The 20,594-nt window shown below is 38.0% G+C and overlaps 1 protein-coding gene across 9 annotated transcripts in view; it reads right to left on the bottom strand.

Moving 5' to 3' along the window:
• The window catches only part of LOC109073870 (brain-specific angiogenesis inhibitor 1-associated protein 2-like), a 53,776-nt gene that overhangs the window by 29,962 nt on the left and 3,220 nt on the right, over positions 1-20,594 (bottom strand). For 7 of the 9 annotated variants that reach the window (XM_042735902.1, XM_042735894.1, XM_042735895.1 and 4 more), the window contains exons 2-3: positions 10,808-10,883; positions 6,946-7,032 (exon numbers count right to left, since the gene is read on the bottom strand). In XM_042735902.1, coding sequence (XP_042591836.1) covers positions 6,946-7,032; positions 10,808-10,883 — 163 coding nt within the window. The remainder of the gene's footprint in view (positions 1-6,945; positions 7,033-10,807; positions 10,884-20,594) is intronic. The other 2 variants (XM_042735900.1, XM_042735897.1) reach the window with 1 other exon arrangement.

Raw genomic sequence — 20,594 nt, 5'->3', positions numbered from 1 at the left:
GATGCAATTAATCGTGTTTAGTCAGAGAACACAGTTGCTTTTCTGCAAATATTTGTGCTCGAGCGAGAATATCCAGGATTTAGACTAATTATCAGCATAAATGATTATAATTTGACGGAAAACTCCCAAAGCTAAGACTACAAACGTGAGAAGACGACGACCTACTGGTATCACACATCCATGACGTCTGATACCCATATTTGGGCAGGGGGAACAGGAAGCTGTTTAGTATTCCACACACTCGTGCAGCATTGAAGAGGCAGACGAGTGAAGCTGTTTTTGGAAACACTGACATCACCAAGGAGGCATTCTGGGACTCTAAATCCACAGAACAGGCCGCATTCACATTACTCTTGCTCTCTCATTCTCTCTCTAGCGGAACTTCTCCTGTTAAGGCAAGTGTTTCATCTATTTTTAGCTCACGGCTCCCTCTCTCTCCTCAGCCCGGCTGCGTTCCTGCATCAGTGCGTGGGCTGACTGCAGGCAGTGGGTGATGCGATACGCACAAGTGCTGCATTGAAGAATCACCGCGCATCTCTTCACAGCAAGAGACCATGAGTTATTCAGAGTTGAGGATGCGATGAAGAGGATGATAACGGCACTTAATGAAATCTCACCATTATCCAGAACCCAGAGAGCAAAGCTCTTGTCACGTCCTGAGATTTGACATCATTAAAGATGCTAATCTAGTCCTGTTTACACTTGGTATTAACATTCATCTCAGGTGATTCAAAGTTTTCAGAAGAATTACAGTTGACCCCGGGTTGTAACCATTTAACCAGTCAGTTGACATCATTTTGTAAATCAACTAGTCGGTGGGTTCTTTGAATGACAAGTTGACTTATTCTTAAAAGGATATACTGTATCACCCAAAAATGAAAATTCAAACATAATTTACTCAACCTTTAAAGGTGCTGTATGTAATGACTCTACTAAAGCTTAAAAATACCATAATATGTTTGCAGATATTTAAGAAACATGCTAAGTTAACATACTTGTTTATCTGAAAAACAATGCTACAGTCAGTTGTTCTCCTTTGAAAATGTACGTTCCGGGCCGGAATGTCGGTCTCTGTTTTGGTTCGTTAAACCTGCCCACTGCCAGTTTACCCAATTGTATTTCGGCACCCCGGGTTGCCAGTTGAAGGGGAAACACAGCGTATTTCATGTCATTAATGGAAGCTGGCAAACGAAAGGGGTCAGAGCATCAATCTAGCAACCTACGCGGGACTGGGTGAAAGAACCCTCTGCAATATTTTGAATTTGGACTACAATCCCCATATCAAACCTGTAATTGGGTTTTGTGAGTGAAAGGGTTTTTCCTACATTGAAAATTTTTTGGCGGCCGCCAAAACGATTTTTTGTCCTGCCAAAGCCTTATTTGATCTGTAATTGGGTTTTGTGAGTGAAGCAGGCTACAGACGGAGTGACGGAGAGAACGAGCACAGCGCCCCACCCCCGCGCGCGCGCACTCTCCGGCCCCTATCTGGGATTATTAAATTTTGACAAGGAAACAAAACTAAAACACCACTACAATAAAAGAATTCTCATCACAGACCTTTTCACACTGCATGACTATCTCGGCCAGCATTCAGTCGCTGCTGTGTTCACACTGCACGATGGATCGGCGACAGAAGGTTTCACACTGCATGACTTTACAATAGGAAGAATCGCCGACAACTCTGTCTGGCATGCAAACTACGTTTCACAACCAAACACACGCGAGATGTGACAAGGGAAACAACGTGATATCAAGCATGCAAGACCGGAGTTCTCACGTGAGACTGGGCTAGCTCAGATGAAACGTCAAACAGACACGGGTGCTCCTGCCAAATTTCTACTAATTTTTCTTCCATTTCTTGGGTCCACATAGGCGGCTTTTTCTGAAACGAAGCCATGCTTGCTGATATTGTGGTATATAACTCCTCCCCGAACTCCCCGCTGCTCTGTATCTTGCTCTCTCATTGGCTGTCAGTCATCGCCGACGTAGTTTTCAGTCAGAACACTTTTCACACAGCATGATTTTGAATCGCCGACAGGTCCAGATATTTAGCATGCCAAATATCTCACGGGCGTCGGTGACTCGTCGGCGATTCTCTCAGATCGCGTCTTTGCTCATTCACACTGCGTGATTGTCACTCGCGTGAACGAGCAACGATTTGCCTGTGATTTCGGGCATTTGTCTGCGATTTCTCAAAACCTGTCGGCGAGGCAAAAAAGGGCTAAAATCGTGCAGTCTGAACGCGGCTTTAAGTCCGATTCTCGACCTAATGTCTCCTTTGAGCCGATTCATTATAATGAATGGTTAAAGCGATCGGTCTGCCCGTCAGTGTCTGAATCGGTGTATAACAAATCCTTACTTCTTAGAAGACCATACACATCTGAAATGAGAAAGTAAGTGTGCTTACCCCATTTAGAGTGTTTAGTAAAACTTAGCCTTAATAATCCACAGTATGTATAGGCCTATGACATTGTGTAGTAAATTACCTATAAAATCATTTAGTTTAAAGTTAGACTGGAGTGAGATGAAACTAGATCAAAGCACAAAGCAAGCTGTTGCTAGCTGCTGCTAATTGTATTAAATTTTATATGGTAAACGTTTTTAATGCTACTTTTTAATTCATATGATTATACTAAAATAATTATCAGGTCTATCAAAAAAGGATTTTATCTTTCAAAACTATGAAAGCCAGTCGTGGAAAAATCACAGCTTTTTTTTGCAAAGAGGGCAAGAAAGGATGACAGTGAGAGTGACAGGTAATATCTGTGTCTGATAATTGCATAATTTATAAATAGATAAATTGTGATACCTTTGACATTTCAAATATAGGCTACTTTGGTATCGATGATGTTTACATGAAGCCTAAAATAAGTTGTAATCTCTTTCTTTTACTATCTAGCCTGACAGTGATCGTTTTTTCATGAATAAATAGGATAAGAAAAAAAATCACAAATTGTTTCTTATTGTATTTCTGTTTCTTATTGTATTTATTTTAAATTTAACATTTATTGTCAATATTGGGCTTGCGGATCATGTGGGTACTAGGATACTCTTTGCTGTGTGTGGATGACCATGTCGGTCAGCCACCACCGAAGACCAATTTTGACCCAGGAAAAACCCTGATACAGTTGCTTAAAGTGAAACAAAAACATAAAAAAATTTTGAATTTGCACTTTCAATCTGCTCGTCTGCTTTTTTATGCATTTGTCTGAATAGGCAAATTGCACATACAATTTTGACTGAATATTTTGTTCCTATTGGTATGAACAGGCCTTCAGTGGGATCCAATGTTGTTTGGATAACAGCGTTTTTCAAAATATTATCTTTGTGTTCTGCAGTAGAAGCAAATACTGTACCCTGGCAGGAGTTTTCTAAAAATGTTTAGTTTCAGTGGCCTGGTGCTGCATTTTCATGTGGACGAACGGCCAGACCGCATAGAAAAAGCTGTGGTTATGAAAATACCAGCGTTTGTGTGGACAGGGCCTTAAATGGCATCTTGAACTATCAAAAAATGAAGATTAAAAAATAATTCAAACAAGATTAAAAAATATTTTCAAAAAAAAAAAATTTATAAAAAAATATATATTAAAATAAATACATATAATATTATACAGTATTAAAATACAGATACAAATAAGAGAAACAGGATTGTTCCACTTGCATAAGTCAACTGCACTAATAAACTAGGTTGCTGGACAACAAATCAACATCCATAAGCAATAATATAGCACAGGGACACACAAGTGCACACACACCTCAGGCATGTGAACTGTGCTAGCCATTAAGCTTCAGATCTTGCATTATTAACGCACATGTGGCTGCTTTTGTGCAACATCCTTTAAAACCCTTCAGTCCATCTTAGAGACATGCTAACAAGTCCAAGAAGACAGGAACGTCTTCACGTGGGGCTGACTGTGACAGGCAAAGTGTTTGACTGAGATTGTGTGACTGATTTTACAGATTCATGGGCATAATCATGATGGTCTAAAGTCAGTGAAGCCTACCATTCACGGAAATGCCTTCCTTCTAACATACAATTATACAAAATCCAAAAATAAGTCTGTATCAATTATTAACTCTGGGCTAAGACCTCACTTAAGAGATTTATTTAAGCGTGCAGCAATTGGTTGAGTCCACATGGCTGATGCCACAGTTCCCACGTGCTTAAACGCACGCACCCTCACCCTCACCCACACAGTCTGCATGAGTATAAATTCATAACAGACTCATTCTGCAAGTTGGATAAAAGCTTCCACTTCATGCCATTGTTGTCTTGCTAGCTATTTCAAAGTCTCTGGATCTTAATAACATTACCATTCAACACACACTTACAGAACAACAAACAAAACTTAAAATAACCTGTCACTCAAATGAACACACACTTCTTTGTCTTGCTCAAGCAAATCAATCATGTACTCACTCAGAAAGCAACCAGACAAAGGAACTGGTATGTTTTGTGGTTATGACATGCATCTGGAATGTATTCGGGCCATGTGAAGACGAGAACGAGACTCAGGGAAACAGAGATACATGCAGCAAACTGTCAACAAGAGTAAAGCACTGTTGATTAGATACTTGTAAAATCTATGGATGCGCCAATATTTACTCTCTGGCTGATGTTTATGTTTTGGCTGTACTTTATATCCGATATCTGCTGCTTCTATAATAAAAAATAAATATTATATATTTGCAGATATTGGGCCAATATGGTGTCGATAAATTGTGCATCCCTAGTAAAAGCTGCATGATAATTCTGAAGCACATGTATTTCTTTCATACTAGACATTCATTGTAAAAAAAAACAGGCACAGACAGATGACATGAGCATTACTGGAACAGCTGTAAAAACATAAGATAATCAATACATGCATGCACACATTAAATGCACTGTTGAGAGAGGGAGGAGCATAATGATATCTGACTTATGTAACATTTGAATACAAAACAACTTAAATAGCGACTTAAAACAGCAAAGGAAATATTAGCAAATAAACAACTACTTGTTTGGAACACATCCACTTCTGTATTTTTGTGTTAATCCATGTTTATTTCTTGTCACTGCCATAATAACATAAATCATTCCTGATATCTACCACAATAGCAGTATAGTATTGATGGACACATTCTAGAATCGGAGGGGAATAAATGTCATACTACCATCCAGCCTTATACATTTTTGAGGATTAAAATATATTTTCTGCATAATCAGGAAGGTACAAAACAAACACAGACATGCTTTAATTTGTCTAGTGATGAAAAAGTCCCAGGTGAAAAGGCTGAGAGACTTAAATCCTCATAAAACTTTTCTCATTAAACTTTTCATACCCAGATATTGGTGCTTTTTAACAATGCTGAGACAGCAGCACTCTAGAAATAGCTCTCTTGCAGACTAAAATATAATCTCATAAAGACTCCAGCTCCGCCTGGCTATACTGTTTAGATATTGAGAAAGCTGGAAATCAGGTAACTTATCTCAGGATAAGATGAAGCTGAATTCATTCAAATAATAGCCTTTTACTGATCAAATTAGAGCTGGGATCATGAGCTTCATTGAAAATGTATTCATTGAGACACCAACCAGTGAAATGAAAAGATGAATGCTCGTAAAATGTTTCTGAGATGAATTATGGAAGTATAACCAGCTTTCATGTCCCGCTGTAAGCCTCTCCCCTCCAGTCCTCTTTAAAGAGAAAAATTCTTCTCATATTTGCTGCTGCCACTCCGTCGGATGTGCTTTTAGAAAGGATGAGATTATGCTGCAGATTCATGCCCAGTCCTATCAAGAGAGTCTCACATGCCACTGAAGTCTCAACTCAAACTCTAGTGATGCAGTGAACACAGAACCGGACAACAAGACTTGTTTGTTTGAAATTAAGGCTCAAACCCACATTCTGATCAAAAAACTTGGCTAACCAGATTCAGGCTAAATTAAATGATATACTTATATATAAAAATGCTCTTTTCAGCCGGATACCAATAGAACAGTACAACACTTCCTGGAAAAGTAAATGCCAAAGAGTTATTATTTGTACATTCTGATAAGTATTTGGTGCGCCTATTTTATCATTGGTTGCTATGGCGTTTACTTCTCAGTTAGTCAGTGCTACAGTAGCTACAAGTCATAAATAATGAACAGACAGCAACTCTAGTGAAGAAAAAAACATACTTGTACTGTGACTTCAGATGTGTTCTCTGAATGTCATCTCTAAAAATGTCTGCATATTCAATTTTTCATGTTATGCAATTATTTGTAGGGCATAATTCATACAAAAGCTGGAGAAAAACATGATTTGCAGATGCTTAATGCACAAATATTCATTTAAAATTAATTGAAAAAAGTATGCAAAACAAAACAAAACCTGTTGTAGTTTGCAAAAACTGCCACACAATTTAAATATTTCAAGAACATTACTAAAGACGTTTTACTCAACAAAGATGCAGGAAGGATGCCATCTGAATCGTCATATATGCTAGAAAATACATAAACTTTTAACGCTACACAAATCACAATAAAAAATTGATTGTTTGTTATAATGCAAAGCAGAATGGCAGTTTATGGTTATTAAAATGTGCAAATCGAGTTTTTGCATATTTTACAGCAAAGGAAAAATTAATATGCATTGAGAACCGTTTTATAGTCTCATCACGACTCCCTAAATCTAAATTCTAATACAGATAGATGATTTTTCATAGAGAGACACAGAAATAAGACAACAGGATAGATTAACACAATGCAACCAACCACCAATAAGCAAATGAGTGAATCTGCAGAGTGTGTACGTTTGTACAAAGATAGTGTGTGTTATATCCAAAGATACAGTCTTTAATATGCTGTACTATGTGCTCATACATCCAAAGCCATTCACACTGAAACCATCAAGTTATTCTCTTTTGCAATCCCCCTCCCAACCATAGGGGGCACTGCAGCTACAGTCTATAACTCACCAAGATCCTTAGAGCCGTGACTCTCGCTGGCCAGCTCTCCCATCCGCACCAGTGCGTCGAAGTAGCCTTTTGCTGCAAATGTCACACCTGGAAACATGGAAGCATTGGGGACATAAGAATCGGGACTATGCTAATGTGCTAACCCGAAGCTTCCCTCAACCCACAGGTGCCGTATCTATGGAAACAGGAGTGGTGGATGGGAAAGCTTTAAGCTCTATATGTTCTATGATGGCTCGGCCAGAGAACTTGGGGAGGTGGAGGTGGAGCTTGTGATTGGTGAGCGATGAATAGCAAAAGTACCATTACTTTAAAATAAAAAACAAACAAAAAAAGCTTGATGCCCTCCAAAACTTAACATTCACATCAGATAGCACATTACTGAGAGCAATCACTCGTTCTGTGTGAGGTCCCACCACAGGGACAGCTGTGGCTCTTCTGCGTCACCATGGCAGAGAAGGGCTGGCTATCAATCAGGCTCTCTCAGAACCAGAGGATCACGGCAGTTTAGTGAGGCGGGACAGTGCCAACAAGCACAAAGTGTCTTGGAACACAGTAAAATTTAGGACCATAAGGTACTAAGCAAGTGGTTAGCAAATGTTAGCATGTTCTGCCTTGAATTCATCATTTTAAAACTGTTAAAATCAGGTAAGAAACCAACACAGCATTTGATGCAAATATGAAAGGCTGTGAGGGACAGAAGTACATCCAATTTGTTGTAGAATCACATCTAATACTTAGATAATGTTTTTGAGAGTTTTGAAGTACGCAAACAAAGAAAATTGTTGCTTTGCATATTTGTTTTGTGCATTGTTGCATTTCAAAATGCTGCAATTATAGGAAAGCTCTATCTGTTCTAATACTGGATTGCCCAGTATTGGAAAAGTAATTTTATTCTTACATTTTAGATTACTTTTGTCGCCATCTAACTTTGGCGTTAATCATTAAAACATTCAAATTTAATAGCACTGTAATACACTGTAATCTTTATCAAATCTCAAAATCAATATCCTTTTTTTATTACAATGTACAGAAATGTGATGCCTAAATCCACTTGTAGCATTTAAAATAATTTATTTAGACAAAATAGTGTACCATTTAATATCAGAATTATATATATCTGTATCAGAATTATACAATTCTGCACGAGAATTTTAATAATGGTGCATCCCTATCTATTTCATTACATACTAGTGAAAGTACAAAAGCATTGCATTCTCAGCACTGCCACATGTACTTGTGCTGTAAGATCTGCTTCTGGTCTCTGACATTTTGAATGGACTGTTGTACTTCTATCCCTAACAGCCTCATTGACATTCACATCAAATTCAATATGCCGTATGCCCATCCCATTTCAATGCAGTGGGAGTGTTTGGGTGGAGGTGGTAAGGTATACCAATGGCAGCCCAATCACACAAGAATGTATAGACTTATTTACTAGTGTCCACGCAAATCCTAGGCTCAGGATAAGGTGCGTCCTGGTTGTGAGGGATTAGAGGGGGAAATCTGGGGGCTTTGGTGCTCCAGCGGTTAGGCCGAGTGGTGAGGGGGAAAGGAACGAGAGAGGCAGCAGAAGGAAAGAGGATTACAGAGGTCTGAAAAATAGGGCAGAAAGTCTCTCCAACCATCTCTGAGGAAACATTGATCAGCCACAGGAGACAATCTGAAGTTAAAAACCACAGAGAAGCCCAATCTAGACCCAGTCATCACATTGCAAGTTTGTATGTGATATTCTCTAACTAAGTTCCTGACAGTAGTCTCCATTAAATATAGATGTTAAAGTCTTTGGTCACTAATTATTCTTATTCTAATTATTTTTTTAACCTCCTAACCATTTCAGTCCTTCATTTCTAAGAGTCCTCCAACACTTCCCAGGAAAAGGCAAAGGAGGGGGATACTTTAGGCTTAACAGCTGCTTATGCACAAGACATCTCAACATAATCATCTACTCTAGGGCATGCAAATGGACCTCCAAAATCTCTGTTTCGCTTTTGTACTATGACATTTTAATGATATGTTAATTTCACTATTGGTTACTTGCATTTGCCAAGCAGCCCAAAATCTTGCAAATGCCCAGTGGCCACCATCTGCACTATTCATAGCGGGTACTGTGGAGGGTTTCCACTCTGCTGCCTGCAAGACCTGGCATATTTACAACTCCAGCAAATCCCCATGATGGATCCTGTGAACCTTCGTAGCTGCAGCCAAGGCTGATCTGCAAGGATGGGAGCGCAAATCTCACTCGAGTTGGGTCTATTTTTAAACTTATCTATCAGACTTCACACTCTCGCACACATACACACACTCTCGTGGTCTACCCTCTAGAGCGTTGGTCTTTTTCTTGTCTTTTCTGCCTCATAAAATATTAGATGAAGTCTTGAATGGTGAGAAAAGAGATTGGTTATCTGCAGTACTTGGCACAGTGCAACTCTACAGGGATTCAGTGCTCATTCTAAAGCTTCTGCCTTGTCCGTGGAGCTAAACTAAATACAAGAACTCTTTACAGAACTATTACTTTCAGAACTATTTACCTGAATATAATGCAAATCTTATTAAAACTGTGAAGCGCCCTAACAACATGTCCAAACTGATAAAAGGGACAAGTGATTTAAAAGTTCTCTTTCATATTATTCAGAATTTTCCTAACCAGCCATGATCACGACTTATCTGTTTAATCTGTTGTTGTTGTTTTTTCTATTTCTACGGCATCCCGCCAAGTAAACCTCACCCAGACTGAAATCTCACTGGACCAAAATACTACTCCTCATACATATTAAACATCAAATATGAATGAGGAGAGACTGTGGAGGTTTAGAATCAGATTTTATATTGGCTGATAAATAAAAGGAAAGCCAAAAAAGCATAAAAATACTAGCTTTGTGTTCTTAGTTTTACAATAGAGTGTTCAAAAAATTTGTAGAGCCTGTAGTTATTGGCTGCGTTTTATGATCGATTAGGTCTCATGTCTGGTTTTTCGAGTTCGGTATACAAATATAAACTGTTTGTTGTCTTGTTGCATCGTACCTGGTTAGTTTTTTTCAAGAGTGTTACATGTTGAAAATGATACATTGTTAGTAAATTGTTATTCTCAGAATTAAGTATTGTGAAAGAAAGAGGCGATGCAGAAAACGACATTTAATCGATGCCCTGAGCACCAGATACCTGTTCTACCTAGCGTTGTATTCGTCATACTCCGTCCTCCTTGTTGTGACATGTCATTCTTGTCCTGAATATACATCTTCCCTGTTCCCTTTTTCGCTCCCTCCGTGGGACTGTGTCTGCTCCCAAAGCTCTCTCTGGCCTATTTACGCCTGTCCTCTGTTCCATTTTACTCTCCCTTCCTCCCAGTGCATATTTTTGCTCCGAAACACCTACGTCTTTGTCCTTGCCCAGTCAACATCTCGAAAACACACATGAAGGTCCGCACACATAACAGAAATACATCATCGATTGTCATTGGTTACATGTATGTGACAGCTCTGGAGATGCAACATGCATGAACCGGATGGATGTTTAGGGGGTTTAAGGGTGCAAATGGATTTAGACATCTAACATTCCAAGACATCATCACTACGAGAGAACAGGAAGTCTTCCGCCCCACAAACAAAAACATTAATTCTTAACAAACATTCAACAAACATTTAAACAACATTCTACTAGTTCTATGTTAGAATTTGAGTTTTTATATTAGCAATTACAAATTCCAGATGCTTGTCACTAAGGACTGGTATTCAACCAAGGAGTGGCGCATTCCATAAGCATGAATTTCAAGCCGTTTCTTCTCATAAATTAAAGCAGACCTATGAAACAAGAGCTGGCTCATTGCCTGCGAGAGTGATAATGAACAAGCCACTGATGTACTCACTGGAGAGGGCCTTCTCATAAGTCTTCCCCATGGCAACAAAGTTCCTTAAGCAAGGGTTGAACTGCTCCATGATGGACTGAAACAGAAATAGCACAGCTTTAGTCAGCACAACAGCAGCAGTCACCATTCTCACCACCAGATAATTAAACAGGTGAACTTCTGTTTCTGTAAGTCTATATTACAAATAAAGTGTTTGTCTTTTGGGGATAGGTGTGTATATGAAGATGCAGTGCATTTGCAGATACCAAGAAAAGATGGATAGAGAGAGAGAAAGAGCGAGCTCTCACGCCCCCACCTTTCAGAACATTCTAATTAGTGGGATTGGAGGGCATCATGCCAGCTGGGATTTGCCATTTCTTTGTTGCTGGTGGGCACAGGATTGTGGGAGTATGTGGAGATCTACCCACAGTCTGACTCACCTAATCCAACATTAAGAGTTGCCCTTTAAAATCTATTCAGTTCTGCTGAAGCTCCTCATTGAGGAGACCTCTTCCTCCTCTCAAAAGAGCTTTGCTGGTCCATTCAGAGTAAAATCTCGACTTGACAAATTTGTTCTCAGAAAATTTTCCCCAGAGTCACGTTGTTCATGTTTCTAGAGGCTTCATCACAGCTTTGAAAATAACAGGGCAGCATATAAAGGGACAGAGGAAGGGTTCAAAAAGACAGAGTCTAAGAAAGTTGAAGAACAGAGGATGTACCAAAAAAAAGAAACAATAAAGCATTGTACAATACATATCCTGTGGCAGCTGTAGAGAGAGAATGAAGCTATATGAATGAAAGTCTCTACTCGGTTTAACAGAATTGGAGTGAAGTTGTTTATGAACTCATTTAAGGTCGACGGTAAACTGATTGCTTGGGTATATCCCAAATCCCCCCAGCCTGTGCTCCAGTTACAATGAAAGCAGGTTTCCAATGAAAATTAGGACAAAGACAGACTTCTTCAATCTGTAGGCCTATGTGTTGCTGCAATGCAAACTGAGATTAATGTATTGTGCCAAAAAAAAGTTTTTAACTTTAGAGAACATGCAATTAATACATTTTTTGTAAAAAGAAATCTGAAATGTTTTTATTTGCCAAAATGAAATTAAAATATATGTTATACTATTTGTACACTATTTATACAAGTTTGTATTTTTTTGTTTATTTATTTTTTTGTTTGTTAAAAACAGCAATCTTTTGAAATATTTTGTCAGCTTTACAAGTCCTCAGTGTCACATAATCCTTCAGCAATCATTCTAATATGCTGATTTGATTCTCAAGAAACATTTCTTATTATTATCTTCCTTATTATCAATATTAAAAACAGTTGTGCTGCTTAATATTTTTGTGGAAACTGAGAAACATTTTATTTCAGGATTCTTTGATGAATAGAAACTTCGAAAGAACAGCATGTATTTAGATTTTTTGTAACAATCTCTCAAAACATTTGAAGAATAGTGTATATTTATAATTATTATATATACTTATGAATATACAAATGTAAGCTAAATACAATATTGATAAGCTGAATAATGAGAGCAGAAGCAGACAGGAAGAGTTAATCAGCCCCAAATAAATCATTCATAAACATCCGTGTCTTTCTCTTACTGTCACATCTTATCTAACAACATCTAAACTCACAATTATTTCTTATGTAATTCATCATCTGCTGCATGCAATCATACAGTGGAGTCTGTCCAGCGGTTTTAATCTTTGTTATAAAATCCTTATAAAGGAAAAAGAAAATGCAGACCAAACAATAAACAACAGCAGAAGAGATGAGAAGGACATAAAGGCATTGGAGAAATTCATGGTTGGGTGCACACACAGCTGGCATGTTTTCATCAAGGAAGGAATTACATAAACATAGTGTTATAGATCTCACTGCACCACATTCCTGTGAGATGAAAGCACATGATCGCATTCATGAGGTAAAATATACAACAGGTATTCATACAACGACCAGGGTGCGTTTTGCATGTCAGGTTTTGGTAAAACATAATGCTAAAGTGTGTAATTTCTGCATATTTTACCGTCCACTAATGCTATCAGTATAATATCATAATGTCCCGCTTAAGTGCTGTGGTTGAACATGACCAGAATGCAATGCACTGCAAACCTTAAAATCTCATCATTCTATATGTACATGAGAAAGACTAAAATTCACTAAATTTAACCAAACTATTTTCCTCTCCCCAACAGTTTCCAGAGAGCTGTGTCCTAGAGAAATCAGCATTATACATGAACCAGTGCCAAGCTGATGTCCACCCAACATCCAATCATTAAAAGCATTAAAAACACTCCACTGGGAAAACTCTCTTTCCTTGATTAGTCCCTCAGCAATCAATCTATGTTTAACAAGCATGAGCGAGAGCAACCAAACCCCCGATTAGGTGTCATTTTCATCTCAGTGTAGCTCTGCTAGACACTAAGCACATATTACCATGTAATTTTTCAGCACGTCATTACAGACATGTTCATTAGGACATAATTAATAGTCTTAGCTAATGAGCAAGATTTCATATTGATGCATATTCTATCAGAGGGACCTCGTTCAAAAACAGCTGGGGAAATTTCATGCTCCCCCTGAAATGAAGGTGCGCTCACATATTACAGTATCAAGTACAGCACTAAATATGAATAGTCACCGAAGGAAATGTATAATTTTCCCTTTTTTATAAAATAGAGCAGAGAACAAAATGAAGCACCATTTCAACAGTCTGTTAGCATATATGCAACTATATCAGCAGAAATGTGCCACCATTTATTCAACTTTACCCTTAGAATGTCTTTATAAACTGAGTTTGATAAAAAAAAAATATATATATACAGTATATAAGGAGCCTTTGAGAATATAAATGAGTCCTCGACAGATTTTCTGTATTCACATGCAGGCAGTTTGGCTTCGTCATGGTAATACATTGAGAAATGGGAGAACGGTTAGTATTTGTTGAACTAGCAGGGTTGTAATCATGCCTCATTTACCACAAACACACCCTTATACATCAACACCTACAAACTTGGTGCTATATAAACCTGCTACAGCACAAACCTGTGATGTGAAACTAATGCAGCTGCAGTCTCAGACAGCTTGGAAAAGATTGATGAATGTAATCAACTCTTGCGTCTCTGTGTGTGTGTGTGTGTGTGTGTGTGTGTGTGTGTGTGTGTGTGTGTGTGTGTGTGTGTGTGTCAGTCCAATAACAATCTATGCCTCAGTGTCAGATGGTTGAACAAAAGTGCCGTTTTCATCTTTATGTCTTCAATATGCATAGTAAAACATGATTAAAGCAGCCGTGTGGCCACTGATGTAAGTTGCAGTCTGATAAAGACTTCCTGCTGTTCAGCGTTATGTAATTCTCTTGAGTCCTACAGCTTCAGGACAATTGAGTATGGAAATGGATAATGATGATGTGTATTAATAGGTTTTTGAACCCAAATGCAAGGGTTGATTTTCAACAGCTAACCTTTTGTTTAAAGCACTGCACTGCACCGTCAATTAATTTGATTGTTCGATGCTTGAAATTACCTGAAATTAATACACCTTTTAGAATGATATACAGTGAGCCTCTGGAAACTTTTGGACACTTACGTTATGCTGTATCAATTTCACTGGCATGACATTCAAACATTTTTAAAACGACGTTATGATTCCAAAGAACCAAATGTGCAGCTTTTTACCATTATTCTGCAAGTATATAGAGAACAACAACCTAAACGTGGGCAGGAAGGTTCATTTGCTAAGTAACTACAAGCTCAAGGTGACCCTGACTTTAAATACTGCATGTATTTTTTCAGCTAGACATGTTTTCGCTTGTTCAGAAAGACCCCTTGCACCCTGAAACAGTGTAATTTACATATTGTAAGATCATCTAGTAAACAACACATTTCAGCTTTGTCTCACACACACACACATTCTCTTTCTAAGAGATGTAAAAGCAATATGCTATACATATACCTCCTACATCTTATGAACAGAAACTTCATATTTTGTAAATCACATAAATTCTTGTTTATCATGCAAAATGATTCCTTAAATATGCATACGGTATACACAGGTATATTGTTCTTTCCAAAGATATTTAGTATGAAATTAAAATTCACCTCATGTATTTTCAAAATGCATGTTAATGATTTTATTGTGAATAATTCATACATGCATATTTTCCTTCATCATAATATCATGACTTGATCTTCTGGTGTAAAGACTGGTGACATACAGTATACCCGACCTCTCCAATAATTTCACCCACTTAAACACCGACTCTTTCTTAAAATTAACAATTTTGGTAACTCGGATTCACCTGATTGCCTCCATCCATTCAACAATTGATTGACACAACCAAGTCCCACCTCACATTTTTTCTTTTTCCACTAATGTCACTTTTTCAATAATTTCACTCAACTTCACTTTCACAGATCTGTCTTAAACACTGATTCGAGATCAGTTTTATCATGTATTTTTGGATTGGTATTTAACCATTCAGTACAATAATACAATAACAACAAGACAAACACTGATTCGAGATCAGTTTTATCATTTTATTACACTATGACACTAACAACAAGAGTATTAGACTCTGAGCTGGGATCTGGGCTTTCTGCAGAGGCTGCCTCCATCTTCCCACATGGACAAAGATCTTTGCGTGTCCACTGCGGATGCTGCAAGTCCTTTAGTTACAGCTGTCTCACTCCTACAAGCCGCCCTGGCGCTCATCTTACCAATTTCCATTTCAGATGAGCCTGTCTGTGTGCATGCGTGGGTGTATGTGTGCCTGTGCGAGTTCACCGTGAACATCACCACTGTGTGCATCCCACTTCAGAGTGAGCTTGGAGAGGTGAGATGGAGAGAGAATGACTTCCTTGCCCATATATGGTTGTGTCGGAATTCCCCCCGCATTACTCTCTGCTAAAGTGCATTCCTATTCCCCGCACGTTTGGATCGTACCATCTGATCACAGTAGGAGGGGTAGTTTGTGCAGCCAGAGCTTGTTACCTTTGACTGAAGGAACACTGTGTACCCCTCCGTCCAACACCTTAATCCATTCACAGAAACGCTGATGAGAAATGAGTGAATCACGATTTCAATTTCAGTGAAAGGAGACAAAGATGAATACGGCTGAGATGCTTGTGCTGTTACATGTGTCTGTGTATAATGAATGTACTGTATATAATGGGCCTGTGTGTGTGTGTGTGAGTGGGTGAGTGTATTCCTGTACAGTTTCATCTCTCTGCTGGTGTACCATCCCATGAGATCTCGAATGAAATGTCACAGCAAAGATTCCAGCATTTCCCAGTTATCTCCTCCTGTCTCAAACACATAAATGCGTCAAACCGTTCCCCTTCCTCTCACCTTCAATCAGTGTCTCTCATTCTACTGTATTCCTCCTCTTGCCCTCTCTAACTGTGAAAGACACCAAAATTAAAAGTAAATAAGAAAATATATTTTGCATACCTTTTTTAGGTCCATTATGATTTTTTTCCATTGTGATCTTTCCATGACAATTAAATTCTCCTTAATATAATGCAAAAAACTCTTATAAAAATTACTGTAATAATAATACTGTAATATAGTTACTAATTAAAACCATCCTGTTTATAACAATTTAAATAAGTATGAATTAATTTCAGTTCAACAATACTACCATGACATGCAGTTGTATTGTATATACAAATTTGCTAGATTTACTTATTTATCAATATAATTTAATGATAATGAATCATTATTTATTAATTATTAGTATGGGATATTATTTTATAATATTTATAATTTTTCAGGGATTTTTTTCAACACTTTTTTTTTAAAGCTATATAAATAGAATTGGAAACTATTTAAATTGTGTGCAAAATATAATTTAATTTTTTCTTTTGATTTGTGCCTGAAATAAGAGATGAATATTCCCAGACATTTCTTGACAATTTACATGAGATTCACTCCACTAGACTGCTACCAAATCATTTGCAATTCGTGGGATGATCAAAACAAATATATAATCTCATCGCTGTAACCTTACACATTTGTTCATCGGGGATATTGTAATAGGTTTCTCTCATTCCTTGCCAATTCCATCCTCGGTTCTTACACTGGTACCCACTCAAACCACTCTGCCTGGCAGGCATGACAGTAGTAGGCCCTATGTTTGCCCTGCCAGTGACTATTCATAACAGGCATGACAGAAACAGACCGCTCTTTAATCACATTATATCCATCATGGCTGCCAAAGGACCACATTAGCTCACATTAGAGTGAAATGAGGTGGGATGGACCCAAAATAGTCACATAAGCAGATCACCTCTGGGTTTGAGACAAAGATATCACAGCCCTGTAAATAAATGTCAAAAGAGATACACTAAAGACATATCTAAGAACCAAAATAAAAATACTATGGCACTCAAGCGTTTTGTACCATTAGATCATTTCTATCAATAAACCTCGAGTGGATTTCAACATCAAGCTGCTGTGAGAGGTACAAAATGTTATTTAAGCCATTGTTTTAATGAATTCCTTTATAATCACTCAGACTTTAGAGGCCATTAAAGTCTAAATGATTATAAAAGAATTCATTAGAGCATGCAGGTGTCTCTGTTTAGTGCTTTAGGAATGTGTCTGTGTGATTTTTATGTGAAAGTACAAAAACATGTTGTGCCTGTGAGGACACAATAATCTGGTGTGCTGCTGGCAACATAAAATCTTTCCCTACTCTTTTTCTCATTCACTCTTTCATCATCACTGACATTCAAACAGCTGGCCTGCTTCTCACCTACAAATCACACAGACAACAGTGCAGTCTCTCTCTCCATCTGGGTGCACACATAAAACTCTTTAATCTGGTTACTACTAACCCTTAGCTTTAACCACAACACCACACTAACAAAAATACAATCTCATATTACCTTAGAGCACTTACTAAAGGCCTTTTGACACCAAAAAATTATAACTATATTAGTGTATATACCTACTCAAGATAATGTTCTATTCAATGTAAGCATGCAGTTTTTTCGTCTGCCTCTTTAAATGCTCAAGCAGTGCAGGATGGCTTTTGATTGGCTGTCAATGATTTCAACATTCATCAGATGGAAAAACTTGGTCTAAACATGATCGTTATTGTCGTTCTAGTTATTGTCCTTGCACAGTGAGCACAGCATGACTCACGTCTTATTTCATAAATTATTTTATTATGATCAAATAAGAAGTACAAAAATCTTCTGAATTTAAATAAATATTTATTTTTGAGTTAGATAATAGATTGAATGACGAGATTTGTTAACTGGCCAGTCAGAAATTATTCACGCTGATCCAGATTAATTTACCTAAACATTAGCCAATTTGTACAGTAGTCATCATTACTGGTTAGAACCAGCCAGCCACATGAATTCATAGCCAGTACACTGTGAAAATGTATTTTCATTGTAAATAAGCAACAACAAGAGGTCACTGTGGTTTTCAGCAAGAGTCCAGAAAGCGGGACATAAATTAATAAATAAAACATGGCACAATGAAGGAAGGGGGCACACTCATAATGCGGCCATCTGTAAGTAACAGGTTTCTGCATAAAGTCGTAAGCTTTGCCCTTTACGGAGCTGTTATGATCTACTAGTCTCAACTAAGAATCCCATTCCCTTTAGAGGTACACAGACAGTCAAAAACACAGACGCAAACACACAGTCCAACAGCTTTCGCCCAACATGCTGTTAAGCTACCATCTGTCTTCTATCTGACAGTTTACAGCACAAAAACAAACAAAAAAATGTATTTAGGACGTATTTTTAATGACATCTATATTCTTTTAAGGCTCTCCAGATGACTTGGACTAAGATAAGAGGAAAAGTTGAAACTAGGACTTGTTATATAACGCCAAAACCAGGGCGCAAGGGGACACATACTGTGCTTTTCTAATTGCTATGAATATGAATTGGGAAATTAAAACACTTTATTAAAAAGAAAAGCCAACTGACCTCACCCAAAACTCATAGCAAGTCTACAAAGAAATCCCTGTTCCGCCCTTAAAATCCAGTTTCATTTTATTAAGAACACACACATGAACACAAAACAAACACGCACAGAGATAATGTTGATTTTAGAACAAGGTAAAGATCCATCAAACAAATGAACTGCTCTGGGTGGCAACAAAATTTTGTTGTCATTAAATGTGACTTAAAGGTGATTGATGACAGTAAAACTGTAGCAAATGAAATATTGTTTTTGCTGAACCCCCTCATCACCATCTGTTTGGAGGGGAAAAGGGACAAAAATATTCCTCTTTTAAGAAAATATGCATTAGCATAATTCAGCCTGATATCTACATCAACAGAAGTGTGGCCCAGTAAGAGGCCAGTTCAAGCGTGGACATGCGGTCAAGTTGTGGGCAGTGCAATGTGGTACGAAGGAAACTGCCTCCAACAGATGACAATATCTTCGAGGTCTGTCTGTCCTACTCACCGTGGGCACACACAAAGCTGAACTCACTCACAACCCCTACGCTTCGGCAGAGGCACATTCTCACAACCAGACCGTTCGGTCTGCGAGACACTACCCACACACACACGGCGACAGTGGCACATGCACGTACTGACACACATACTCCATTGGCCCGTGAGACACTGCCCACACACACTGGCAGATGCAGGCTGAGTCACTTGTAAGTGCAGACGGGTGGATTTGAGCTCCCAAGGTCCTGTGGGATTACTAAGCAGCTGCCAGGCGTACACACAAACATACATATCGACACACTCCCAAAATCACACATGAAGCTGGACAAAGAATTGCCGACAGATCGAGTTCCACAGAAATCTTGCAGAATTGAAAGAATGGGATATTTCCACAAAACTGACATGCCTTTCATTCAAGCTCTACAGATGATTCGTGTTTATTAAACCAGTTATATGAATATAATATATATAAAGTGTGTGTGTGTGTGGGTATACATGTATGTATGTGTTTAGGCTACGTGTATATATATATATATATATATATATATATATATATACACACATATACATACATATACACATACACACATATATATGCTATTTATATATATATATATATATATATATATATATATATATATATATATATATATATATATAGATATATATATATTATTTTTTATTTTTTTATTTTTTATTTTTTATTGCTGCTAAAATTTCAGTCACAAAAATACTATAGAGCAGGGATGTCAAACCCAGTTCTTGGAGGACCACAGCACTGCAGAGTTTAATTAAAACACCTGAACCAGATAATCAAGGTTTTTAGGATTACTTGAAAATTGAAGGTAAGTGTGTTGAAGCAGGTTGTTGTGTTGGAGCTAAACTCTGCGGGACTGTGGGTGTCCGGGAGCTGGGTTTGACACCCCTGCTGTAGAGTTTTACCAGACTTTCAACCTTTGATGTCAACAACTAAAGATACAGGGACCATTTCCTCTGACCTTTTAAAAGCTGATAAGCCCATTTGTTTTGCCATTTCTACAATGAATGATAACCTTACATTGTATTTTATGATTTGTATTTTTGTCCTGCTTTCTGTGAAAGAACAGACCAGCATTTCTGGGTCACAACCCTCTAGTTGAGAGCCGCTGATGTGAAAGATGATGCCTGATGCTGTCAAATGGCCCCCTACTTCATTCTTCTATCTGTGAGTGCAGTTTATCACTCCGCTGCATCCGCTGTCTCTTTATTTCTTATAATAGAGAACCCCACTGTGGCCTCACAATACCCATAATTATACAAATCACAGAGCCTAAAGAAGCCAAGAGACCCAACGAGGAATGAATATCCTCCCACTTAACAGTCTGAAAGGACAAAACGA

This window comes from Cyprinus carpio, chromosome B12 (genome assembly GCF_018340385.1).
Source record: "Cyprinus carpio isolate SPL01 chromosome B12, ASM1834038v1, whole genome shotgun sequence".
In the NCBI taxonomy this organism is placed as follows: domain Eukaryota; kingdom Metazoa; phylum Chordata; class Actinopteri; order Cypriniformes; family Cyprinidae; genus Cyprinus; species Cyprinus carpio.
Note: the sequence above shows the minus strand (reverse complement) of the source record. Positions and strands in the feature narration are given on the sequence as shown.